We start from the raw sequence: 27,558 nt of genomic DNA on the forward strand, positions 1-27,558 counted from the left end.
GGCTCAAAAACATGGATTTCACTTACCAAGGCCAACCTGGCTGCAGCTACTGCTGAGTAACCAGTCTGCCAGTAAAAGAGAACAACACCCAGTCTCTGATATAACAGTATTCTCTTTGGTGATCAGCCTGCTACCTGGTAGCAACTTGATTACACTAGGCCATTTCCATCATGGAAAGGCCAACAATTTGTTCTAACTGGAATAGACATATACCCCAGATATAGGTTTGACTTCCGTGCATGCAGTGCTTCTGTCAAAACTGCTATCCATGATTTACAGAATGTCTTTTCCACTGTTGTGGTATTCCACACAACATTGCATCTGCTTGAGGAATCCACTTAATGGCACATGAAGTGCAAGAATGGGCAGATGCACATGGAATCCACTGGTCTTACTTTGTTCCCCATTATCCTAAAGCAGTTGTATTGATAGAATAGTGGAATAGGCTTTTGAAGATTCAATTGCAATGCCAAATGGGTCGCAAAAACTTGTAAAGCTGGGGCCTTGTTCTCCAGGAAGCTATAAATGCTGAAAATCAGTGACCACTCTATGGTATTTGTTCTCCCATAGCAAGATTCATAGGTCCTGGAATCAAAGGGTAGATATAGGAGTTATACCAGTCATTATTACCCCTAGTGATCCACTAGAAAGATTTTTACCTCCTGTCCTACAACCATAAGCTCTGCTGGTGTACACGTCTTAGTTCCAAAAGGAGGAGAGCTTCCACCAGGAGGCACAACAATGATTCCATTGAACTAGAAGTTAAGACTGCTATTGGGGGAAATGGACTTGACTCAATGGATAGAGCGTCTGCCTACCACATGGGAGGTCCGCGGTTCAAACCCAGGACCTCCTTGACCCATGTGGAGCTGGCTCACATGCAGTGCTAATGTGTGTAAAGGAGTGTCATGCCACGCAGGGGTGTCCCCTGCGTAGGGGAGCCCCGTGCTCAAGGAGTGCGCCCCATAAGGAAAGCCGCCCAGAGCGAAAGAAAGTGCAGGCTGCCCAGGAGTGGCGCCACACACATGGAGAACTGATGCAGCAAGATGATGCAACAAAAAGAAACACAGATTCCTGGTGCCTCTGACAAGAATAGAAGTGGACACAGAAGAACACATAGCTAATGGACACGGAGAGCAGACAACTGGGGGGGGCGGAAGGGAGAGAAATTAAAAAAAAAAAAAAGAGTGCTGTCTGGCCACTTGGGTTTCTTATGTCTCTGAATCAACAGCCAAGGAAGAGAATTCTGTACTGGCTGGGGCAATTTATCCTGATTATCAAGGGAAAATGGGACTGCAATTAGATAATGGAGGTAAAGAAGAGTTTGTCTGGAATTTGGGAGATTCCTTAGGATGTCTCTTAGTATTACTATGCCCTATGATTAAAGTCAATGGGAAAACTACAACAACTCAATCCTGGTAAGGTCAGGAATGAAGTTTTGGGTCACCCCAACAGGCAAAGAGCCATGGCCAGCTGAGGTCCTGGCTGAAGGTACAGGAAATAAGGAAGTAGAATATGGTAGTAGAAGGTAGTTATACATATGAGCTGTGACCATGTGACCAGTTGAAGAAATGAGTATTGCAATGGTTATATATATTTCTTTGTTTTGTTATGAATATGCTTGTATATATACATAAAGTAAATATCTTTGTTTTCTTCCCTATCTTATCCCCTTATCATATAATGTAACTTGTATTAACTTTTTCGTAGTATTTGCCTTATAGGAGATAAGTTTAAGAGTGAATATTGCCCAAGGACTTGCATCCTCTTCTGGGGAAAGAGTTAGTGCATTTCCAGTTGTGTGTGGGACAGTTGAGTATTGTTAGGTGAAACTATGTTATTGTTTTTATTTAGAGATTAGGTATGGTGTAAGGAAATATGTATGGGTGTCAAGTTGACTAAGGATGGATGGTGATGGTTAAGTTCCTGTGTCAACTTGGTTAGGTTATTGTGTCCAGTGTTTGGTTAAGCAAGCACTTGCCTGATGGTTACTGTGAGCATATTTCGTGGCTATAAGTCATCAGTAAGTTTATTGCATCTATGGCTGATTACGTCTATAATCAACTAAAAAGATTGCCTTCAACAATGAGAAAAATCTCATCTATTCATTTGAGGATCTTAAAAGGAGACTGATGGTTTCAGCAGTCAGAAGAAAGAATTTCCATCTCTCTTTTCAGCCAGCCAGCTTCTGGGGAATTCATTGAAAACCTTTATCAGAATTCCCAGTTTGTGGCCTGCCCTACAGAATTTGAACTTGCCCATTCCCACAGTCATGTGAGAAAATTCCTATAATAAAAATTATAATATTTATATTACCTATATTTTTATATGTATGTAGATACATATCCTGTAGGTCCTGTTTGCCTTGAGAACCCTGACTAATACAAAGGGGTTCATAGCCATAAGAATGAGGTTTAAGATTAAGAACATGTCTAAATTGAGTACATAATTCAATCTAACACATCTAATAATTCCTTGTATATAAAAACTTCATTTAGTTTAATGCTTTTTATTTATGACATATGATTGATGTATGCTAGTTGTAACACTACTCTATAACCTGGTGTGAGTCCATTGATTGTATCAATGACTCAACATCTTCTTAAAGACCTACTGTTACAGTTGTTGGTGGCAGAGAAATAAATGGAAGTCTATGGCCCATGCCCTCATTTCGAGGCAGGGAAAATAGATGATATGTATGTAATGACAACATCATTGTGCTGTAGAGGCATGTAGGAGTGATATTTGACTGGGCTAGGTATCAAAGAAGGGCCCCTGGAAGTCATTTTAAGGCAGAGAACTGAAGGGTGATAGAAATTAAGTGGAGAAGGAGCAGGAAAAGGACAACAGGAAGAGTATTATATGTAGAGGTTACCTAAGTGAGAAGAAAGCCTAGATGGCTTGATTGCAGACCTCAAAGAAGTTTAGTACAGCTCAGGGGACAGGAGCAGTCCTGGAGGCTGGAAAGAGAAACAGGCCAAATTTACAGAGAGTTTGTAAGCTGGACTAAATACTTTATCTTAAAGGCAAGTGGTTTTAAGCCAGTTAATGACATGAACAGATTTTTACTTTTGAAAGGCCATTCTTGCATTTCTGTGACTTTAGACTGGGAGTTACTGGGATATACTGAAATCTAAATATATATGAAAGACTTGTACGGTCTTCCTCCTTTGAGCTGGATGAGCAAATTATATCACATCTCTCTCTTTTTCAGTTTCTGCATCTGTATAATGGAGATAAAATTTCTCATTTTTTGGTGTTGTAGTGAGGATCAAATGTATCTAAAGGCATAAAATGCAGTAACTTTTCATAGGAGTTAAGGTACAAGTAAATGTTAACTGTCATCATAATCTTAGTATGTTGGTATGACTTTGTTTCACTCAGAACCTCCTTGTAGAGTTTTTCCAAAAATATGTGCCTGTATCATACTTCTAGAGATTGGATCCTGACATCTATAATTCTAAAAGAGATTCTCAGATGATTCTGATATTCACCAAAGACTGGTCTTAGAGAGGTAGATGCTATCCTAGTATGTAAATAGACTATGTTAGTCTTTGGCATCAGGCTTATTGTCTGCAGGATTTGCGTCATTTTCTCTGATGCACAAATTACTGTTTGACATAGGTCTTGGTAGGTCATGGTGAAATGGAAGAATCATTTTTTTAAAAAGCTACATTTGGTAGTATGGTAGTTTATAATGTGGTATGAACACTAAGCTGATACCTGCCACTTACCTGTTTGATACTATGTTTACTCAGTGATTGGCTAATGCAGTATGTGAATTTCAGGTCCGAGATTTCATGTATCCAAATAATGGCATCATTTCTATGGTACCTATATTGTGAACCATCCCAGTTACAAGAATATGGTAAACTTCGACTAGCCCTGCTAAAAGTCTTACTTCAACCCCGGAGTCTTTGTGACAGTGAACAACCATCAGTCTTAGAACAACAGATACTTCAAATTTGTTGTGACATGGTTCCATGTTTGCAGGTAAGACCTTTTATCCTCCTTTACTAATATCAGCATAAGTATCAATAAGTGTGATTTAAGGTGATTTAAGAATCTGTGTCATTTGGAACACTCAGACACAATCCTGGCTGTAGAAATGCTTTCAATATTTTGGAAAAGATAAAAGAAATAAATCTAGATTTAATATATATTATGTTATGAATATATATTATGTTAACTAAATTCATAGAAATATAATTTGACATAGTCAATCTTAGGATTAGTAGGAATAAAAACTTTTCTTTATTAAGAAACACTTCTCAGAGAAAATAATTTTGAGTTATCTCCCCCTGTATTAGAATAATAAGCAAAAAATGGACCCTTTTCTGCAAATTAGAAAAAGGTGTGCCCCTGGGCAGATACAGCCCTGGGAGTGCAAGGTTTGGCCAGCTGAGTGCTGGCTAGATTCCTGCTCCCACATGCCCCTTACAACACATGTGGTTGCCTTGATGGATCCTGCTCTTGAGACACTCACAGTCTAGTAAGGGAGCTAATATGATTATATAAATTCTTATAATTCAAAGTAGGTGGATAAAAGGTGTTTAACAGAGGTGTAGATAAAATGCTGAGAGAGTTCAGGGAGATATAAATTTGAGCAAATACCTCTATAAAAAAATCCCAGTTACCATGTATTGTCATTCCATGTATCAGGCCATCCCATAATTGAGGTGTGTCATTTACCTAGAATCTGAGTACCATGCTGCTTAGCTGATGGAGGGAATCTGTGAATATTTTTCAGAGTGATCACTTGATGTCACAGATGACCTGTTTTAAGTTTGCACTAGCAAGGAGTGACTGGAGTGAATCTTTCCCTTTGCGCCTCATATGGGCTTTCCTGTAATCAAACCAGAGGAAAGTTAATTAAAATGAATTCTCCTGTGGCTTTTCTAAGACTTTTGTTTTGTATGGGCAATAAACCAACGTATAGGCAGAACATCTTGAACTAGGCTGCACTTTTTTTGCACCATGCCTGTATTAGTCTGCTCCATGCTCTTTGTTAAATGTTTGCCTTTGTCTTCATGTACCTATATATTAACAAGCCTAAGTACTTCCAGAAATGAGTTCTGTGAAATATTTCTAATAACCCAATGCTTGTTAATGTAGTTGATATATGTAAAAAAGTCGGGGGATACATTATTTAGAACTAGTAGAACTACTTGAAATAAATACGTTTTATCACTTAACAAATCTACTTTATTAGAATGACGGATATGAGAGTTGGTAGGGGGCTTGGAGGTAATATAATCCATTTTTCCCACCTATTTCAGGTATTATGCTCTCTAAAAGATGACCATCTACAATTACTTGAATATTTTAATGATAGGAAGCACACTATTTTTTTCAAGGTAGCACTATGGTGTCTTCATAAGAATATTCTTAAAACTTAGATGTTACTGAAACCCCTTGGTCATTTCTTCTTTGGTAAATATTTTCTATCTATCTTGAACCTCTCCCCTCTCACAATTATCTTTTTTATCCCCAAGAGAATATAATCTTGGGCAGTAACCCCAACCCAACTGAAACAGCTTATCTCCAAAATGGAAAATATATTGGCAAATAAACATGAGACTTCACTTTATTTTTATTTTTTAAAGATTTATTTTTTATTTATTTCTCTCCCCTTCCCCCTCCCCCAGTTGTCTGTTCTCTGTGTCCATTTGCTGTGTGTTCTTTGACCGCTTCTATCCTTATCAGTGGCACCGGAAATCTGTTTCTTTCGGTTGTGTCATCTTGTTGTGTCAGCTCTCCATGCGGCGCCATTGTTGGGCAGGCTGCACTTTCTTTCGCGCTGGGCGGCTCTCCTTACTGGGTGTACTCCTTGCACGTGGGGCTCTCCTACACGGGGGACACCCCTGTATAGCACGGCACTCCTTGTGCACATCAGCGCTGTGCATGGGCCAGCTCCACATGGGTCAAGGAGGCCTGGGGTTTGAACCACAGACCTCCCATGTGGTAGGCGGACACCCTATTCATTGGACCAAGTCTGCTTCTCTTCACTTTGTTTTAAATCCTTCTCTTGGTGGCCTTTTGACTTTCCCATTTTGTTTGTAAAACAGCCAAATAATTTAGTTGCTGACGTGCTCACAATTATTTTTATACCTTAATATTTTTTGCCATTTCCTCTCTCCCTTAATGTTCTCATATCTTTTCTCCCCTCTTGTTTGCTAGGAACTAATTTTTCTCTCTGTGTATAACTTATGGTTATTAGGGTAGTAACCACTGGTGAAAGGTACATCTGGTCAACTGTAGGCTTTCCTCTTGATGAATTTAACAGACACAAAGCTGCTGATTAAAGCAGATGGTTCATTGTTTGTAATCTCTGGGAAATGCCAATGTGGCTGTGAGCAGGAACATATTCTTAATACCAGCTCCAGAATTTTGATCAGAACAGCTGGGTTTGAATTGAATTGGGATTTTCAAGAGCACCCAAATCTTTCCTATTTAATACATTAGCCTGTTGAGAAGACACTCTACCATTTGAATATGATCTTTCATTCTATCTGCCAAGTATGAAAATGATGCTCTTAGTAGAGGCTGTCTGAGTAAATATCTTGCTGATGAAGTGTTTGGTAGTGTGTTAGCATAACATGCAGGCCCATTACTACCAAGTGTCGATGTTGGTATTGTAGGAAGGAGACTGCATTTGGAGAACTCAAATCCAGCTTTCAGTAATTTCCTTCAAAGTGTTGACACTATCACATAATTTGTCTTAAGATATCAGTACTGGGAGGAGCTAGAAAAATAAATGAAAATAATTTGCACTGACCAGCCATAACAAAACAGTAGCAAATTGTATTCTGATTAATGACAAAAGGAGAAGACAGAGTTGTGTAATTTAACCCACATTAAGTTATATCACTTTCTTCATCTCTTTTAAATATTTGTAGGTTTAGAGAAAAATAGCTTATTGTCAAAAGCCTCTTTTATAGTATAAAATTATCCTTTGGTTTGTATATTATTTTAATATCATATAATGGCTTTTCTTTTTAACAGATAAAAGATTTAATACAGACAACAGAAGTGATGTTCTTTATTGAGGAAGTTTATTTAAGCCTTTTGCGTCATCCCATTTTCTGGAAAAGTCAGCTTACCCAGCTGACCCTTCAGCTGCTGTGTGTCTGTGAAGTAAGCTTAAAGATAACTGGGGAATGCTCATCTTTAATTCAACTTTTAGAGCACAGTAGTGAACTTCTGAAAGAGGTAAGGTTTATATGGATAGTAAGAAATTTTGATATGCTTATTAGTTTGTTACATATCAGAACTGTTTGATCTGTATAGTACCATTTACTATAAAGTGCATCAATAAATATTATTTGGGCCCGGTCTGTGCGCGCAGCTGGTGCCCAGCGCTCTGCAGCCGGGTCGGCGGCGGCAGCAGCAACATCGGTCGCGGGGAGGGGTGCGGCGGGAGGGGAGGAGGACTGGCCCGTGGCTGGGGCGACCTGCCCACCTGGACCGCCCGGACTGCCCACGGCTACCGACCCGAGACAGCGCCCGGCCCGCGAATTTGATTCGGCTCGGCTGCGCGTATATTTTCCTTCCTCCATGATCTCCAACACTGACAAAGTGGAAGAAACTGAGGAGGAACCGAGGATTGAACCCAGGATCTCGTTGAACCGAGGACCTTACACATGCAAAGCAGGCGCTCAACCACTGAGCTATACCCACTCCCCTACATGGTCACTTTTAAAGCTAGTTTTGATGACGAAGTTTTAGTTAGCAGTTCAAGACTATGAGCATCCATTACAGTTTACAGTTTTTAAATTTAAGAGTTTTATCTATTTCTGAGAACACTGAAGAGAATATATATAATATGTCAATCACAGAAAATATTAAAATGAACACATGTACCCATAATCAACTTTAATAAATATAGCATATAGTAGTATCTTTTAAAAAAATAAATATTATTTGGGCATCAATTAAAAGTCTGTCACTTATTTTTTTTTCCATTCATTCATGCAGATACAAGTATTAAACATTTAATAAAATGCCAGGCTTTATAGAATACATAGATGAAAAGTTACATACATAACCTCAAGGGATTTATAGACATACCGATAAGTTATTATAGTACAGTAAGATACATATTTTAATGGAGGTATGTTTAAAGTGCAATGGGAACACTAATTAAGACAAGTAGAATATAATTTGAGATTTGAAGGCCAAATTGGAGTTTACCTGGTTGTGTAGTAAAGAATTTAATCTTGCCCAATGAGAGGTCTGGCCTTTGCCCCTGGGAGGTGATCTCTAGGCCCTTGGAATATCCTGCCTGAAAAGAGTGTTTTTGTTTACCTAGAGGCTTTGTTCATTGGGCAGTCCAATGATGCAATTTATGATGAGGACTTTTGGGGCCTTGTGGTATTTGCTCATCTTCGGAGGGGCTCGACACTAAATCTCAGCCGTGTGATATCAGCTCTCACTCCAGAGAGGCTGGAGACTGAAGATGTCAGCTCTACCTCTGGAGGAGCAGGGCATTGACGTCAGCTGTGTGGTTAGTTAACCATGGAGTCCTAATAAAGAATTTGGATACCAAGCTTCGGTGAGCTTCATGGTTGGCAATACCCTATGCATATTGTCACACATGTATACCAGGAAAGTAACATTGTCTACAACTCCATGGCAGAAGGGCAACTAGAACCTCCCCATTTGTAACTTTCCTGGACTCTGTCCTAAGTGTTTCTTCCCTTGACAGATTTTAATTGCCACTCTATAGTATAATAAACCATAACTGTGAGTGAAACAGCTTTCAAAGAGTTCCGTGGGTTCTTGTAAGTAATCAAACCTAATGGTGTTCTTGGGGACCCCTGACCTTGCAGTTGGTGTCACAAGTGAGTGTGGTCTTGTGGACTGTGCTCCCTCTAATTTTTCAGCAGTATACAAGCTTAAATTTAGGACAATAGCATGTGCCCAAACAAAGAAACATGGCAGCTTAGGCATGGCCTGTTTAGAAAATAAGAAGATGTTGATTATTGTTGAGGGATTAAGTTGTGGGAGATAAGGCAAGGCATATCATATAGGGTCTTTCATGCCTCACAAATGTGTTTACAGTCATACCTTGGTACTTGACTGCTTTGAAACTCATGGAATTTGGTACTCAGTGCATTTTGACACAAAAATTTTGTCCCAGTACTCGTCATTTGTTTGGTACTGGATGTGCAAGCTAGAACTTGCCGTGTTGGCTGCCCTCCTTACTTGCTACCCTTTCCAGCTGAAACAAAGGGTCATGTGTTAGTCACAGGATAGCTCTTGCCCTGTGTGCATCCCATTATCATCTTGCCTTAACTTCTTTGGTCATTTTGTATATTTTTGCTTTTTTTTTCTCATCATGGTTCCTAAAAAAATGAGCAGTGTTAGTGCTGAGCAGAAAAGAAAATTACCTCACACTACCATTGAGCAAAAAAAAAGAAATGATAGGTAAATATGAGAGTGGTATTCACATTGCTGATGTTGCTAGGGAATATGGTATGCCTAGAACAATGGTCTCCACCATCATTAAGAATAAAGAAGTGATAAAAAAGGCTAATGTTGCAAAAGAAATTAAAGCAGCATTTCCAAACCCTGGAAGTTGAAAAGTTATTATTAATTTGGGTGAACCAGAAGCAGTTAGTGGGCAACAATGTATCAGAAGCCATGATATGTGAAAAAGCTTAATTGTTGCATGCTTATCTTTTGTAAAACAAAACGAACTGAGTGATGAGAATGTTGAAGTTTTTAAAGCCAGCCATGGCTGGTTTGACATTTAAAAGAGGACTGGCATCCATAGTGCCTTGAGACATGGTGAGGCAGCAAGTGCTAATGAAAAGTCTGGCTCATGAATTCGTCAGTGAATTTCAAGACTACATAGAAGTTAACGATTTTATTCCCCACCAAGTTTTAACTGTGATGACATTGGAGTTTTTTGGAAAAAATTCTGAGTAGAACCTACATCACAAAAGAAGAGAACGCATTACCAGGCCACAAACAAATGAAGGACAGGCTCACTATATGTTGTTGTGTGGGAATGCTGGTGGGGACTTAAAACTCAAGCCTCTATTAGTCTATCATAGTGAAAACCTGCGAGTTTTCTAGAAACGTAATGTCTTAAAAAGCAAACTCATGATGTGGAGGGCAAATAGCAAAGCTTAGGTCATGAGGCAATTTTTCACCAAGTGGATAAATGAGGTGTTTGGTCCCTCAATGAGAAAATATTTGCTTGAGAAAGATTTGCCTGTGAAACTCTCCTACTTTTGGACAATGCACCTGCTCACCCTTCAGGCATGGAGGATGACTTTCTGGAGGAGTTCAACTTCAGTTTACTACAAGTTTCCTGCCCCCTAACACTATTCCTCTCATCTAGTCCATGAAGCAACAGGTCATTTCAAACTTCAAAAAGTTGTACACCAAGGTGCTTTTCCAGAAGTGTTTTGAGATCACTTCTGACATCCAGTTGACCCTCTCTGAATTTTGGAAGGAGCATTTCAATATCCTGTACTGCTGTAACCTTATTGATAAGATCTCTTAGAGGACAACAGATTCAGTGTGGAAGAATTTGTGGCCAGAAGCTGTGACTCAGAGAGACTTAGAATAGAACGGTGTGAGGATGACCCTAAGCCTGCAGGTACAGAGCGTACAGTTGTGCAGGATAATGTATCTTTGGGCCAATCCATGGGTCTGGAGATTGATCCTGCTGACACTGAGGAGTTAGTGGAGGAGCATCATGAAGAGCTTAGCACTGAGGAGCTGCAGGAACTACAGAAGGAACAGCAACAAAAGGTGGCTGAAGAGATTTCAGGTGAGGAGATAGGGGAGGATGTCCCCAGTTCCTTGATAAAAGAAATGTGTGCAGAGTGGGCAGAAGTTCAAAACTGTGGAGAAGTACCATCAGGACAAAGCTCCAACAAGCAGAAATGTGAATTTATTGAATGGCTACACAATTTCACACTCTTGAGGAATTCCGAAAAGAAGACAGAAGCAGTCTTCATTGGATAAGTTTTTAGTGAAGGTGACAAAGAGTGTGTCAGAGCCTGTGGTGCAAATTGAATAATGGCAGAAAAGAGGAAAAACACCCGTTGTGCAAGTGCCCAATGTTCTATTAAAGGGGGACTCCCCTTCCAAGCAACACTCCATGCAACCTCTTCTCCTCACCACTCTCCTCCCACCATCCCATTAGGCCATGGACTCTTCTTAGTACAGGTAAAGTGAAGTTTTTATTTTATTTAATCTAAGTATTTATTAATTTTTAGGTTTATTTCTCATTGCCTTAAAAATGTGCACATTCTTTGGTTTGGGAATGCATTAGATTTATTTACATTATTCCTTATGGGAAAAATTTGTTTGGTACTCTGCATTTTTGGTACTTGTCCTGCCTCCTGGAATCAATTAATGACAAGTGCCGAGGTGCCACTATATATTTTAGCTTCTTTGCAATGGCAAGCTATTAAAGGTCATTCATCAGAGAGGAACCTCATGCTTTTGCATGTGGAAGATCATTCTGGTGGAATTGTGGAGGAGAGTTTGGAGCAGGGTAATACTAATAGGATATGAGGAGGGACTAATTAGGGAAATAGGGGTGGGGAAAGGAGGATATAGGAGATGAAATCAGTGCTACTTTGTGGACTCTGTGCTAGAGTATGTGCTTTCTATTTTGGGCACTTATGCCAGGCACTTTGAGAAATGGTAGTTGATGTTGGAAGATGATGAATTTGTTTTTAGGTATACTTGGTTTGTAGTGTATATGGAGCATAGGTAGTTGGATATATTGAAATTCAGGATAGAAGCCTAGCCTAAAGGTATAGATTTGTAGACATCTATTTTGGGGTGGGAGTTTTAGCCATGAATTAGATGACAGGGCTGGGATGGAACTCTAGGAACTATTGACATTTGGATTGAAAAATCAAAGAAGGAAAATATCTGAAGGGGGAATAGTCAACAGTGTCATGTGTCATGGAGGGAGGATATGAAGTAAAGATTGGAAAATACTCTTAGGATGCAGAAAATAGTTTATTTTTTCACATTTGAAGAAGCAGTATCAGTGAAGTGATGAATGTGGAAACCTGGGAACCAAACTGGAATAAGAATGGCAGATGAGGAAAGTGAGTCAATAAATAGGTAGAAGGTAGGGGCTGAGGAATACTCTAGTAATTCATTTGTCAGTTTGCCATTTGTTAATCTTACCATTAGAGTGGCTTCACATGTACTAGAACTCTAGAAATAATATTATATGCTGCATAATTATATATAATGCTACATATAGTATATCATATAATGTTACATATAATATATATCTATCATATATAATCATATCTATTATATAATACATGATAATGATATGTAACACATTATCTGTAATAGAAATAATTATATAGTCTATGCAATTATATATTATTTAATAGAAAATATTATATATCTGTACTAACCAAAGAAGTGCTGATGCAAAATACCAGAATTCTGTTGGCTTTTATAAAGGGTGTTTATTTGAGATAGAAGCTACAGTTACCAGGCCATAAAGTGTGTTGCTTCCCTCATCAAAGTCTGTTGCCATGAGTTGCAGCAAGATGGCTGCCAACATCTGCAAGGGTTCAGGCTTTCTCTTCTTAAGGCTTTGTGGTTCCAACTTCTTCCAGTATCAGCTGTAGGCTGGGATAAGTCTCATTTCTCTCCCAGGGTTCTGTTTCCTCCACAAGGTCAACTGTAGACTATCAGGGTCTTTCTTTTCTCAGGGCCTCTGCTGTGTCTATGGAACCATCTCTGTTCCTCTTTGTTCTTCTCTTATGTATTTACTTCTTGGGACTCCAGCATCAAAGCCCCAAATCTATGCTTTGCTGTGTAGTTTTCCCTGTAAGTCCCTTTCACCAAGGGGGCGAGGACTCAACATCTTATTGATGTGGCCCAATCAAAGCCCTAATCATAATTTAGTCAAGTAAAAGTGAAACCTCTGAAGTTAATACATATTGAATATGCCGAGAGAAACAGATCAGTTTACAAACATAACCCATTATCTATTTTTGAAATTCATAAACAATATCAAACTGCTAGAATATTTTTTATCATAGAGATATTATTATTTAGGCAAGTACAGATTTACTAGGAGTTATGTGTCTTAAATGTAATGCAGTTAGGAGGTAAATCCCATTTTGTTTCTGTGTTCTTATACTGTAGTCATGTTAGTAGTAAACATAATTATCAGTCATCATTTCTTAGAGTTTAATCCCTTTTACTATCAGGCTATGATTATTTTGCTATGTCTACCCACACCCCTCTGTTGAGCATATATTTATTTAGCAGCTACTTTATGGCACAGTTCAATAGGGATTAGGTGAGAACAGACAAGGTTCATTAAGGTTACTCTTCAGTCAAATGGTTTTAACTGGTATGCATAAAAATTACCAGGTAGAGCCCATAAAAAAAATGCAACTACCTGCGATCAACCATTAGAGATCCTGAATTAGCAGGTCTGAGGGGAGCCTAAGCATCTACCTTCCAAACTAGCACCCTCAGGTGATTCTTAAAATTTGTTTTCATATAAGACAAACATCTTGTAACTATCACCCAAGTCAAGAAATAGAAATTTTCTAGCCATTCCAGAAGTTATCCACATGCCCAATTCTAATCATAACCTCTATTTTCTCTTCTAAAAGTAATTACTGTCCTAACTTTTATAGTAATAACTTCCTTATATTTCTTTATAGTTGGGCTTTTTTTTTTTTTAATAATCCACAAGTCTTATTTTCACTTTTTATACCTAACTTCTTATGCAATGAATTCGTAGGGAATAGGTGCTGGTAGCTCAGGCTCTTTTCCATTGGTTCGTACAAAATGTTTCTCTGGGTGAACAGTTGGTGCTTCAGTTGGACCCAGGTACCTCTTTCACTCTGGCTTCCTTCTTTTTCTGATCATTTTCCTTCATATGTTTTAGGAAGCTAACTTGGCTCTTAGAGTGCTTAATATGCTCAATATGTACATTAATTCTCTTGCCAAGAATCTTGTCCTTAACCTGTTTGGTTACCATGATACCCATGCTAGGTAACATTGTAGATTCTTCTTGTTTTGCCTTTTAGAACAGTGCCCATTCCCTTTATGTCTACGATATCACCTCTCTTGTAGTTTGCATATATGTGGCCAAAGGAGCAACTCCATATTTTCTAAAAGGCCTAGAGAAAATATGATGGATTTCTCTCCTCTTTCCCTTTCTGTCATTTTGGCAAACTACTAAATTTGACCCAGGTTCTGAGTCTTACTTGTTGGGAGACCTACCTGTATTAAGCTCTCACCCTCTATAAAATGGGGTTAACAATTAACTGAGGTAATGTCTACAACATACTCAGTAATTCCTGGCACAAATAAATTGCTTAACAGTAACTGGTAGCTAATTTATCTATGTCTAAGAATTAACTATAGGCATTTAGAATTAAACCCTTCCCTGTTTACCACCTGGTCATTTGGGGCAGAAATGCCATCCCTGGCAATTACCCCTACCACAAGGCAAAATACACCTAAGTCAGGCCTAACTCGATTTCACAATGTTGTAACATAAATCGGTCTCTTTAATCTTGATGACTCTACCAAAGTACTCTTTCCACACAATTTGTTAGAAAGGAGATACAAGCATCTTTCACCTAACCAACCAAAACCAAATCATTGCTATAATGCATCCTTCACTTTAAGGGGAAAAAAGGTAACTAGATACCAGTTAAATGCCAGGTACCCCGTTCTAATCCTCAAAATCTCTACATTTGTGAGTTTGGGTTATGTTAATGAGAGATACTCTACAGGTTCAAGTTGCTTTGTGGAGTCACAAAGTGGCAAGCAGGAATGGAAGTCATTTCTCTTGCTATAGTTTTATCACCTAAGTAATAAGCACTATAACAAAATCTTGCCTTAAAATTTTTTTTATTCATCTGTTTTTTAAGTATCTTTTAAACCAAAATTGACTCCTTTCCATCCCCTCTTCCCATCTCTTTTCTTCCTTTTAGATTTTTTATCTAATCCCACCTAGTTTACTAGAACTGTAGAGCTTTCTACATTCTGGATTTTTTCTTTCCTTTTTTGCATCCTCAACGTATACTTTAACATGTTTCCAGTTAATAGGTGGTTAATTCTAAAGGCTTGATCAGACTGTAGGGGGTGCTATGTTGCTTCATGAAGAGACTCAACATAACATGTTAGTCTTTCTATAATGTTACTCGCTGTTGATGCTCAACAATTGCTTGGTTGCATGAATTCATTAGGATTTACATAAGTGGTATTTTAATTCTGTCATTTTTTCACATGAGCTAATAAGCTAAGACGTTTATAAGCTAATAAGCTCAAGTACTTCTATAAAAAGAAACTCACTCTTGCCTACTAATTGGTTATCCAGTGGTAGAGTTTATATAAGAAAGGTACAATAAATGCTTGAATCTTTCCTTTTTGTTTTTTATTTTTAACTAATTTTTAAAAGTATAGATTTAAATATATTTGTTCTGTTTCATTCAGTTGCAGATATTGTCTTTATTGAAGCTCAATTTTCCCATCTTTGGCCAGTAGGAATCTCTTCAGCTTGGTTCTTGACTCCAATTTTTAAAATATTTTTGATTATAATATATAATTACAGAATACTAATTTCATTTAGAACAATGAAATGATGTCTGTGAGAAAAGGTCATATTTATAGTGTCTTCCTTCTGGCCCATATTTTACAGTTTTTAGAAAGAATAAAAAATAAGTAGAACTGTTAAGATATTTGTGCTATAAAATTTCCTGCTGTTCTCCTAGCCTTGCATTAGTGTCCCTGGGGTCAAAAAAGAAGCCTAGAAAAAATGATTTGTAAACATATATCTTTAAGCATACACACTGTAATTTGAAACAGTGAAGTAGAAAAGCAGTTTTATTACCTATTTTGATGGTATACCTGCATTCCTATATCACCTGGTTTATCAGATGAATATTGAGTTAAAATATTACATTACCTTCTCTTTTACTCTTTGTTCTCTTTCTATTCATATTGGAGAGAAATCACTGCACACTGAAAATGGGTGTATTTCTTAGGCTACATTACTTTCAGTGGATTTGTATTTAGCTGAGCTATTTTTAGCTTATCTGAATGGTCACAGATTAAGGTCCTTTCCATTCCAAGCAAAAGAGATGAATTCTCTGGTCAGCAAAATTAAGCAAAAATGGTATCGATTAGGAAGAAACAGGGTAGCTTTTAAAATGAAGGAAGAGTTGAACACCTGGACTTTGTTAAGATCAGGAATCCATGTTCTCTAAGACATTTCTGTCAGAAGATTAAACACCAATTGCCTTTCTACACTGTGTGTCTCCGTTTAAGTATTTAGATTCCTAGGAAAGATACTGATTGGGCCAGCATGATCTGTGAAATGTCGCCAAAGGACAGGGTAGCTGCCAAGCTGTGGACTGTGGGATCGTGTGAGCTGGGTACCATCTCTTTTGTGCCTGCTATACTTATTTCCTTGATGTAGTTTTTCTTATGCTGTGTTTTCAATTTAAAAAAAAAATAATACTTTTCCGTGACTAGACTGTAAAATCCTTGAGAATAGGTACTGTCTTTTTTTCACAGTGGTATTGCTAGGTCCTGGCACAACGACTGGTACACAGTTGGTGCTCAGTGATATCTTTCACTTGAATTGAGGACAGTAAGTATGAACTCAAGGTGTTTTCTGTCATTAATAATCCTGTAACATTTGGGAGTGAGTATAAAGGCATTTACTCCTCTTTTGTACTTTATTTTCTTTATCTAGATAGGCTTTGAATTAGCCTGGGCTCTTCCAAAAGTAGAATTGATTTCCCTAAAGGCAGAAGCAGCGACTGCTAATCTCAAATATTTAGAAAATAGATAAACAGGCAGGTGGCTGGATGGATAGATAGAATTATGTAGCATATGTGGCATAATGTTGAAGAATGATACAGGAAATGTGGCAAAATGTTAAAAGATGGTAGATTTGGGTCTCTTGGTGGAGAATATGTTGGAGTTCTCCATATGGCTTATGCATTATTTTTGCAACTGTCTTTCAAATGCAAAAGCATTTCAAAATAAAATGTTTAAAAATTAAAGGAAAAACAAAACAAAACAAAAACCAACAGAGCCTGGGTCCCCACAAAAGGTTTATATGGGAAGTATTCATTTGGGAACAGGAGCGGAGTTAAGGGACAGGAGTAGTAAAATAGGGAATGAGGAAAAGGTAATACAAGCATTTACAAACTGGCCACTGCTACGAGCAACCCATTGATCAATCCCACAGAATATGAAATATGTCTCAGATCCCTCTAGAAGGCTCTAGAATAAAGATTGAAAAATTTATCCATGGGCTCCTATTGCCAATTTGTCAAGTCTTGGCCTATGGGACTTTTAACTCCTCTATACTTCCCAATTCCTGATTCTGGGGCAGGAAGAAAGAAGTGCATGGTGAGGCCTGAGAGGAGGAGCATCAGGTTGCATCTGTGCAGAATCAGTTGCCACAGCAGAAGCTGTATACAAGAGATGCCCAACACAGGCTTTTATTAAAAATCTTGTTAAATCCTTTCATGTCCATTAAAAATCAATTTTGGGATGTTGGAATTGTCCTGCACAATATTGCAATGACGAATACAGGCCATAATACATTTTGTCAAAACCTATAAAATTGTGCAATGCAAAGTGTAAACTATAACGTAAACTATAGAACATGGTTAGTAGCAGTGCTTCAATATGTTTTCATCAGTGTTATAATTGATAACATATCAAAGAAATGGAAGATGTTGTTAATGGGGGAAAGTATGGGAAGCAGAGGGAGATGGGTATAAGGGAACACCCTATATTTTTTATTTAACATTTATGTAATCTAAACCTTCTTTAAAAAAAAAAATCAAGCAAACAAAACCCTTAAAGCCTTTCAGAATTGCAAGCAATTAAAAAAAATCGAATCTAATCTTCCACCAATTATTTATTCTTTTGGTGTCTTGATGCTCCAGCTCTTTTCATTTCACTCTCCTGTTCTGAATAGGGATGTCTCCTCATTCTTTCTGGAGAATTCCGTTTTCATTTGTTCTTTCATACTATTAAGTTTCATCCACTTAAAATACTTCCATTCCATTTCAGTACCCAATTTATGGCCCTTCTAGTGATGGATTATGTACAATAAGGCCTTTGTCTCTGATCTTCTTGGTTGCTAGTAAATTTGATACTTAAATGATTTTGCTAGTTTCCTTTTTGCTTTTTATACATGCAGAAACTAGAATGAAGTTGTAAAAATGATAATGGCAAAGAATGGTGTGGTGTTATATACCATAAGCCTATTGGTCCCCAAGGGTGTTTATTGCCCTCCAGTAGGCAACACAGCTGCTTCATTGCTCTCAACTGTATTTCCAAACAGTGAACATGCATAGTCCCAAAAGACTCAAATTGAAATATGTATCAGCCAAAAAATTTACAAATTCATTTTCTTCTTTTGCTGTTTTTTAAAAAGTCCAAAACAAGTCTTAGAGAAGAGTTTGCAGTTTTATTAATTTCAGTTTTCCAATGGTGAAACTATGATATATATATATATATACTGAATATTGTGGTAAAGAATAGGATATTTATTTTTGGCCAGAATTGATATCATCTCTAAGATTATAACTTCCAAGTGCGTCAGAGAAAATTATTTTCTCTGAAGTGTTTCTTTAGTACATGGCTTTATCTCATAGATTCCCGTTTCCCCCTGTTTTCATGATTTCCTTTTTCACTCTGTCTTTGTGGTCCATAGGTACTTCTGCTGCAGTGGTGCTTCTATAAAATTTCAGAATGAAGTAATTTTAACTAAGTGTGCTGGACCTTTCTTCTTTAGTTGTATACTGCATTAAGGTTTCTTTATTTAGAAACTCAAATAACATGTGATGTCGCTTGTATTTTAATAGGACTTAATGTACATATCTTTTCCCTCCTTTTTCATGTTATTTATATACTTGATAAAATTAATGATTTTATATTCTATGATTGCTTTGCTACATTTAGATATGCTTAATTAGTTATTGTAATTTAAAAATAATCTCTGCTTCCCTGAGCCCTATGTTTCTTTTTTTATAATATGATTTCTTAAAATTTGCTTAGCATAAGTCATTATCAAATTATATAGATGAATCATGCCTATGTTAGGTATATTGACAATTGAACTACTTTTCAGAAATGAGATATTCTTAAAATTAATGTTTCAGGAAATTATTTGTAGCTTGCAGGGATTGGCTGTTTTGAAGATTTGTTCATCTGTTGTATTAAGGAATTATGTCTCTGATATATTTTTCTTCACAGCTTTTTGGTCAGGTAATATAACAGTTTGAATATATATGTGACTGCTGTGTTATTCACCAATTTTTCCTTCAGTAAAGTAGACTTCCTGTAAGTTTGTATAATAAATTTGCAATCCTTTATGTTAAATATACTCTCCTTATATACATGTTGTAAAGCCATTGTTTTGGGAAGTTTTTCAGTAATTTTTTTTCTTTTCTTGTAGAACTTTCCTGTTGAATTACTCATAATTGGCATAGCTTTACTACTTCTACAGACTCCAGCAAGTCAGCAGAAGCCAATCTTAAGTTTAGGTAAATAAAAATATACTCGCTAGCGTAAATTGTAAATGTACTTTGAGTATTGGAAGAAGTCACTTGAAATGTATGTGATGTTATACCATAAAGTCCTGGATCATCTGAGTGTCTATTTTGGATTCTCCTAATTAATTATCATCAAGTAGAATTGTATTTTTTTGTTTGCATAGGTATTACCTTGTGCAAGGTTCCATTTACCATAATTTACAAAGTATTCATACTGCCCTTTAGGAAATTATAATGTAAATCATGTAACAGTGACATTGTAAATGTGTTGAAAGACATATCAGCATATTTCTAATTGTATAGCAACTAAGAAACAATAGTATAAAACCTTTGGAAATAATTGTTTAGCATTTGTATTTTTTTTCAAAACTCACTAAACCTTTACTGTGAGAAAACTCGGTGCTACTTTGAACAAGATTTAGTTTATGATTATTGTATTAACCTAGCTAAATCAAATGAAGATAACTTTCTTCTGATTGTCATATATTGATTTAAAGAAAAATAGGGGGAAAGCAGACTTGGCCCAATGGATAGGGCGTCCACCTACCACATGGGAGGTCCATGGTTCAAACCCTGAGCCCCCTGACCCGCGTGGAGCTGGCCCATGCACGGTGCTTATGTGCGCGAGGAGTGCCGTGCCACGCAGGGGTGTGCCCCATGTAGGGGAGCCCCACGCACAAGGAGTGCGCCCTGTAAGGAGAGCTGCCCAGCGCGAAAGAAAAGTGCAACCTGCCTAAGAATGGCACCGCACACACGGGGAAGCTGACACAACAAGATAACGCAACAAAAAGAATCACAGATTCCCAATGCCACTGATAACGATAGAAGTGCTCATAGAAGAACACACAGTGAATGGACACAGAGAGCAGACAACTGGAGGGGGGGGAAGGGAAGAGAAATAAAAAAATAAATAAATAAAATGTTTAAAAAAAAAGAAAAGGGGAAGGAGATAGAAGCAAAAACGTTCTAGTAAAATTAATGTGGTAAAGAATCAAGTTGCTAGGGCTGGCGGATTGGCAAATAAATTACACCTTTAAAAGGTGACTTTTACATTAATGTTGCCTTACTTTACTTGGCCCAGTATAATCCACGTATAATGAAGGATCTGTCTAAATTATGTTACATGGTGCTGTGATAAGCTGATACATTCCCACCCTCATTAAAAGTAGTGCATAAGGTGAATACCAATTGTTTAGCTCATTCTTCTGGGCATCTTAACTCATGATTTTGAGGTTAGATTGCTCTTACACTTATGGTCTGCCTTGCAAATGCTTTGGCAGGCAGAGTGGAACTTTGGTTTAGGCTTGGATTTTAACCCTGCTTTTGCCAATTGGCCCTATACTCATTTGTTCCCCTCTTCTCCAGGACCTTTCTGAACTACTTTTGCTTTTTTCCCCCCTCCTCATTATCAGTGCAGGTGGGATTCTCCCACAGGTTTAATTTACCAGTGCTGCTACTTCTGACTGTCTTAGTTTAATGGCTTTAGTTTTGCTATTTTTTTTTTTAAAGGAACTTTATTGAGGTATAATTTATAAACCACGGTAGTCATCATTTTTAGTGTAAGTTCAGTGTTTTCATAGTTCTAGTAAATTTAAAAAGAGTTGTGTTGTTGTAGAATTTGAGAGAAGTTCAATTATTTGAGTATAGAGAGGCCAGGACTCAAGAATGATTTTGAGAAGGAAAAATGGTTTATTGACGGCCGGCTGGACTTGGGAGCTTTCAGTTTGAATCCCGAGCCCTGAACAAGATTTTCAAACGTCTTTTATACAGAGAAGAAAGGCCAAATGGTCCCTTTGTTTCAGTTCTCAATAGGCTTCAATTAGCATATATCTTCCACATCTTAGATAAGCTTTTAGCATGGACTCCAGATATTCTAGATAAGCTTTTAGCATATTTACTTTTTGCATTTCCCCTAAATACTTAAAGTTTATAGCCCTTGCATTGTTAAACATTTCCTGGGACTGGAGCTTGTTGCCATTTTTCCTAAGGGCAGGACTGCAGCCTCTTACCTTTCCACACTCACAAGTCAAACAGCTTAGTTATCTCTGAAGAGACAAAGAGCCTTCCACCCATAGCCCACAGCAGTGTAACTATCACCAGAATTCAATTTTAGGACATTTCTATTCCCTCCCCTCCTCCCCAAAAGTCCCTTTACCCATTTCCACCTCCAGCCCCAGACAAACAATAATCTGTTTTCTGTCTCTATAGATCTGCCTTTTCTGGACATTTCTACTTGATTCTTTACCACTTTAATTTTACTAGAATGTTTTTGCTTCTCTTTATCTCCTTCCCACACTTTTCTTTAAATCAATACATGACAATCAGAAGAAAGTTATCTTTCATTTGATTTAGCTAAGTTATTAATCATAAATTAAGTCTTGTTCAAAGTGGCACCCAGTTTCTTAACAGAGAAGGCAGATCTGGATGTTACTTTGTTTTTTGACAAAAATAATTTCAGAGCCTCAGAGAAACCATATTTTAAATTCTGAAGCTACACTCATTAATGTGGCTTGTGGTATAATGTATAATATAATATAGGATCAAACTCTCATACTTTTATTTCTCTTTCTTTTGAAAACAAGTGTTTTTAAATTGAAGTTGCCTTAGTTAGAGCATATAGATTATATTGGAAACTGTTGAGCCAATGTGTCATTTTGAAAAGTAAGGAAGCCCTGTTGTTTAGTACATCAGGAGAGGATGTTCAAAGAGATTGGATAATCAAGAGAATATTGATTATTTCAAATAAAAAACACATGGCCTTAAGACAGGATTGTGCTGCTTACTCATTAACACTATCGTTAATTATAAATAGCATCTAATTAAAATGCCTGCAAGATATAAAATGTAGGCTATGGAAATATATATACTCTATGCTTTTCTTGCTTTAGATAAAGATAATAGTTTATTTTTTTCTTGAGGTATTATAGGCCTGGGAACCCCAGACCTCATATGTAGGAAACCAGTCCCTGAGCCACATTGATTTCCCTGAGTTGGTTTTTTCATTTTGTTTTTGCTTGTTGTTCATTTTTGTATTTTCAGGAGGCACTGGGAACTGAACCTGGGACCTCCCATGTAGGAGGTGGGAGTTCAACCACTTGAGCCACATCTACTCCTAGATAATAGATTTTGATATCTCAGAGATATGAATTGAGACCAATATTTAGACAAAAAAGTATAAATTAGTAGTGCTAGAATAACAGGTGTTTGTACTTCATGCCATATTAAAGTTTGACTGCCAAATGAAATAAAGTACTGGAGATTTAAAAATATGAATTTAAGGCTTGTAGAGTTTTTTTATTGATAGTAGGGAAATCAGTTGATTGCCCTGAAAATTTAGCTCTGAAGCCTATGAATAATGCCTCTTAGTAAGTTAGGGTTCATTTAGTATCTATACTGTTCAAAAGTGTATTAATACTTTTAATTCGTTCCATTAATAGTCTAGGGGAGACTATACATGTAACTAAGTTATTGTACATTTGTATGTATGTTTTGAATGAGTAAGTTGAATTTCTGAACTAAGACAGAAAAAGAATCATTTGTGAAAAAGGGGTTTGGTTGTTTTTCTGTGTGTGGAATTTGAGACTTCTTGATCTTCTTAATTACAGCTGGAGGATAGCTGTCCTTCACCTTGCTTTTTATTTAAGCATCTAATGCAATTCTCAGTTGCATTTGTTAGGGTCTTGCTTTCCACTAATCAAGCACTGGTCTGCTGGCTACTTTGTGGCCTCCTGGCTCTGATTGCTGAGGGCAGTGGTGGGATCTAACAAGATACAAAGGATTGAAAATTAAGTTGTACTACAAAAAATCATATTGACTTAAAAATGAGTTATGTCGATTTATGCCTTTTGATATATATGATATGTATTTTCTCTAAGGGTATCATCAGTGTTATATACACACACATATAGGCTGTTTTGGAGTTAATTTTTATTTATTTCTAAATGAGTAAATGAGTACAATTTATCATCTTGGCTATACGTCTGACCCAGCTGTAAAGATGTGAAAAAACTCTTTGTCCTATCAGTCTTAAATATAATAGCATTTTGTTTGACCATGGTATTGATTTTTAAACACTTAAACCGTTGTTTTGATGAATAGCTTTGAAGCTCCTCTCTTTTGCTGAGGGTCAGAAAATCCCAAAGTCATCCCTGCTTCTAGTGATGCCAGTCCTACAGATATTATCTTCTAATGCCTTGGATGACTGTATATCCATGGATGAAGAAGGCCCCTCTAGGCAGCAATTGGCTTTAAATCTTTTGGAAATAGTACAACAGGAGTGCTACAGAGACGACAACCAAGAGGTGAGTTCATTCTTATTTCTCTTAATGTGTTAATGTGGGATTAATATCTCTGCTGATAATCTAACTTCCTGATGAAGTATCTGTTTGAGTTTAAACTCTGTTATTGAATTTTTTACCGTTTTCTCCTGCAGTGATCTAGGAGATGTTAGTATAGTCTTCTGGACTGGAGAGAGGAGGGCAGTCCTGTTTTGAAATAATTTTTTGAAATGTTGTACAATCTTTTTCCCTCCTTGGGATTACAGTGCATATTAATAGTTCAAAGACCTGAGGAATCCTACAAAAAAAGGAAACTAATCCTATTTAGCCTAGTGCTTCTTCAATATCTGAGCATGGGATCCTTTTTTCTCATCATCCCATTAAATAAGTACAGCATAATGCTTGATCTGGGAAGCACCAGGCTGGGAAATGTTCTTTGAAATGCCTGAAATTTCTGGAATCTTGAAGAACTAAGACTTCATCCTTGAAATGGCACATTTGTTCTTGATGTCTCCTGTATATGCCCCTTCTCTGCTGCCTTCAATTGCAAGATAGCAAGCCTATCGCACTTCATTCCTGTTTCTGACTGCCAGCCTACTTCATTCTGCTTTTTCTGTCTTACCCTTCCTGTTACAGTAATGTAAAATTATTGCCAATGTCGTTTAGTGACTGGGTTCTAGGCCTTTATTTGCTAGACTTTTTCTCTTTTGGTATTTGAGTTTTGCGGTAAAATGTAGCATTAGTTCCTAACTCCTTCTCTGATGGAGATTGACTAAGGATTGACTAAGATAAAGCTGATGAAGCACCTTAAGTCTCCATGGGTAGAAAACACGACATAAATACAAGTTAGAATTGCTCTTGTTGCTATATCTGCAAAAACAGAGATACTTGTAATCATCTCTTCTTAATGATGGAACAGCAGAAATCCAGTTGTTGTTATTCTTTCTTTGAGCATGTAGCAGAAAGTAGCTTATAATTATAGGCAAATTGGTTGTATACTCTGGTTTCCTAAGTCTTAATTGTTTAACTAAAACTTTAAAACATGAAACAGGTAATTGATTTACCTCAGGAGAGAGAAGTTCTTCTCACATTAGCCCTAATAGAAATAAAAAATGTGGCCCAAAATTCCTAACTTTTTTTAAACTTCTCTTTTGATTTGTCCATATGTATCAATGATTGGATCCTGAATGGGAGTGTGACAGGCCAGGATCTGCCATATCTGTGGGTTCTGTACCTTTAAATCCCAGGTGACATTTACTGAAGATTACCCTAACTCTGATATGTAAGTGTTCAGCTTATTATTTGCTCAGGTGTGTGAGAATTTTATTCATCTACACTAATAGCTGAACTTTCTCTTTAGCAGCAGGTGAAGTGGGAGAAGGAATACTGTTAGGGCTATAAACATCCTCCTCATGATATTGTGCTGGTTAATTGAGGCTTTATTTGAGAAGACACACGATCACCCTTTTTAAAGAATTAAGCCACATTTTACTCTTGGCATTTTTTTTTTTTTATCCTGCACCTGTCTGTACTCTATTTTCCAAATACACTTATGGATTTAACCTGTCCCATACTCTCCATATCTCTTCCTGAATCTTTGCTTTTACACATAATGCTCTTTCATCTCTTTTGCCTGGCCTAGTCATTCTTCAAGACCCAACCAAATGTTCTCAGCCTCTCCATGTCAGAATTTATTGCTCTCTCTTTTGTGTTTCCGGCACTTTTTGCATTACTCAACTTAGTTGTATATTAATTTAGGGCTCTATATGTTTATACCCCCAATTATGTAACAGCTCACTGAGGGAAAAATCTTGACCCTATTCAGGTTTTAGCTTTATTTCCTAAGCACTTTAGTATTTAAATTCCAACAATTGTTGAACTTTTTGTATTTTCCACCCTATTGTTTGTACTTTATTTTTCTCAGCTGATCATAGATGAGAGAATTAAAAGCATTTTAGACAGTTTCAAATTCAATATTATCCTGTTTTCCATATACTTAAAGAAATAGATGACATCCTAGATTATGTAGCTTTGCGTCTTTAATATCAGACCCACTGTTTATTACACGGTAGACATTCAGTAAAATTCTCTTCAGTGGTGTGTGTGCTTCTGACAAGAATATAGAAGTTCATTTTACCATCTTGATAATATTACAGGAGAAACTCTGATTAAACACCAAAATTTTTGTTGTATTTATTTTTGTTATTTCCTTTTAGATTGGTGACTTGACTTAAACGTGTTTAATTTGGAACTAGAGCAGTTTTTCAGAAGCATAGTTCTTCTAGTGAACGAAAACAAGATTAAATATCTTACACAATGCAATTATGTAATTACCTCTCTATTTCTGAAGTGTTGATCATGAAATAAAACACTTATTAGCTTCTTCCAGTTTCTAAGAAATGAAAAAAAATTAGTACCAAAGATTAAAAGATTGTGGGAAGATGGCAGTATAGGGAGCTACAGGACTCAGTCCAAACCAGAACAGGCAGGGATTATCTGAAACAATTCTTTTGAAATTCCAAAAGCAAGAAGAATACTGTATAGCATTGAGGGAAGAGCAGGAGAAAGAGGCTGTTATTCCAGCCCCTGGGTAACTTTCTGGTGACAGAAAGGGGTATAAAAGTCCTCTTCCCCAAGACCAGGGTTGGGCATGGCTGATTACTGATCATGGCTTTTGACTACTGACCTTGGATCACTGAAGGCCTGACTCTAAGGACAGCCTTTGTTTTAACCAGTACCAGACAGAGACAGTGGTGGCCATTGTTTAAACCCACTCTGATCAAAGGCCATGACAGAGGAGACTTAAAGATGTTATGCTTCCTCAGTGCTGCAGGTGACAGTTATTTGCTGGGTAGGCCAAGAAAGCTCAGAATTAGGGAGCCGTGGCAGAGGTTCTTGGCATCCTTCCCGATCCCCTTCCCAGGGCACTTTGGAGCTCCTGTTTCACCTTCATGGGTCCCTGGCCATGTCTCATCTGGGAAAGACTGATATAGAAAAAAATCCTCTCTGGCATGCCTCTCCTCCCAGAATTTGCCCTCCAGGCAAAAGCTTCTTGAAACAATGGAAAGTGTGTAAAAAACTATTATAGAGGTAGACAGGCTGGGGCAAAGGCTTGCCAGCTTCAAACACCTGGGAGAAGTAGGTCTGTCTCCTGGGAAACACAGGAGAAAACCAAACTTCTGTAAACAGGAGAACCCTAAAACAACTGGCAAGCAAAAGCCCAGGACAAGACAGAGACCTAAAAAGACAGGGAAACAGCATTCTCCTTGGGCAGACCTTCCTCATAGGATGACTTAAGCTCTAGAAACTGTCTTATCTCTAGGTGGTTACAAGATCAAGAAATAGACATCTCAGGGAATTACTCGTAGAGTTAACATTTAAAAAATATTAAAATATACAGTGTGTAACAAAAGAGTACAGGACAAAAAAAACAACAACAACCCCCAAAATAGGAAAGAATGACATATCCAAAGGAAGAGGATAAAAATCCAGAAAGCACCAGTGAAGACCAGCATGTAGACAGACCAAACAATGCTTTTTTAAAAAAGGACCTGAAAGTGCTCTGGCGGTAAAGGAAAGTACAGAGAAAGAACAAAAGATGTCAGGAAAAGAATAAGTGACCAATATGAGAATGTTAGTAAGGAGATAGAAATTTGAAAAGGAACTATAAGAACTACAGGAGTTGAAGACCACAAAAAATGAAATGAGAAGTTCCCAGGAAGGTT

General features: G+C 37.3%; 1 protein-coding gene across 8 annotated transcripts in view; it reads left to right on the forward strand.

Annotated features, from left to right (window-relative positions):
* Window positions 1-27,558, forward strand: part of FOCAD (focadhesin) — a 380,810-nt gene that overhangs the window by 88,479 nt on the left and 264,773 nt on the right. For all 8 annotated transcript variants that reach the window (XM_058301924.1, XM_058301931.2, XM_058301923.2 and 5 more), the window contains 4 exons: window positions 3,789-3,993; window positions 7,006-7,212; window positions 19,460-19,547; window positions 23,655-23,857. In XM_058301924.1, coding sequence (XP_058157907.1) covers window positions 3,789-3,993; window positions 7,006-7,212; window positions 19,460-19,547; window positions 23,655-23,857 — 703 coding nt within the window. The remainder of the gene's footprint in view (window positions 1-3,788; window positions 3,994-7,005; window positions 7,213-19,459; window positions 19,548-23,654; window positions 23,858-27,558) is intronic.

Source organism: Dasypus novemcinctus, chromosome 8, assembly GCF_030445035.2.
Source record: "Dasypus novemcinctus isolate mDasNov1 chromosome 8, mDasNov1.1.hap2, whole genome shotgun sequence".
Taxonomy (NCBI): Eukaryota; Metazoa; Chordata; class Mammalia; order Cingulata; family Dasypodidae; genus Dasypus; species Dasypus novemcinctus.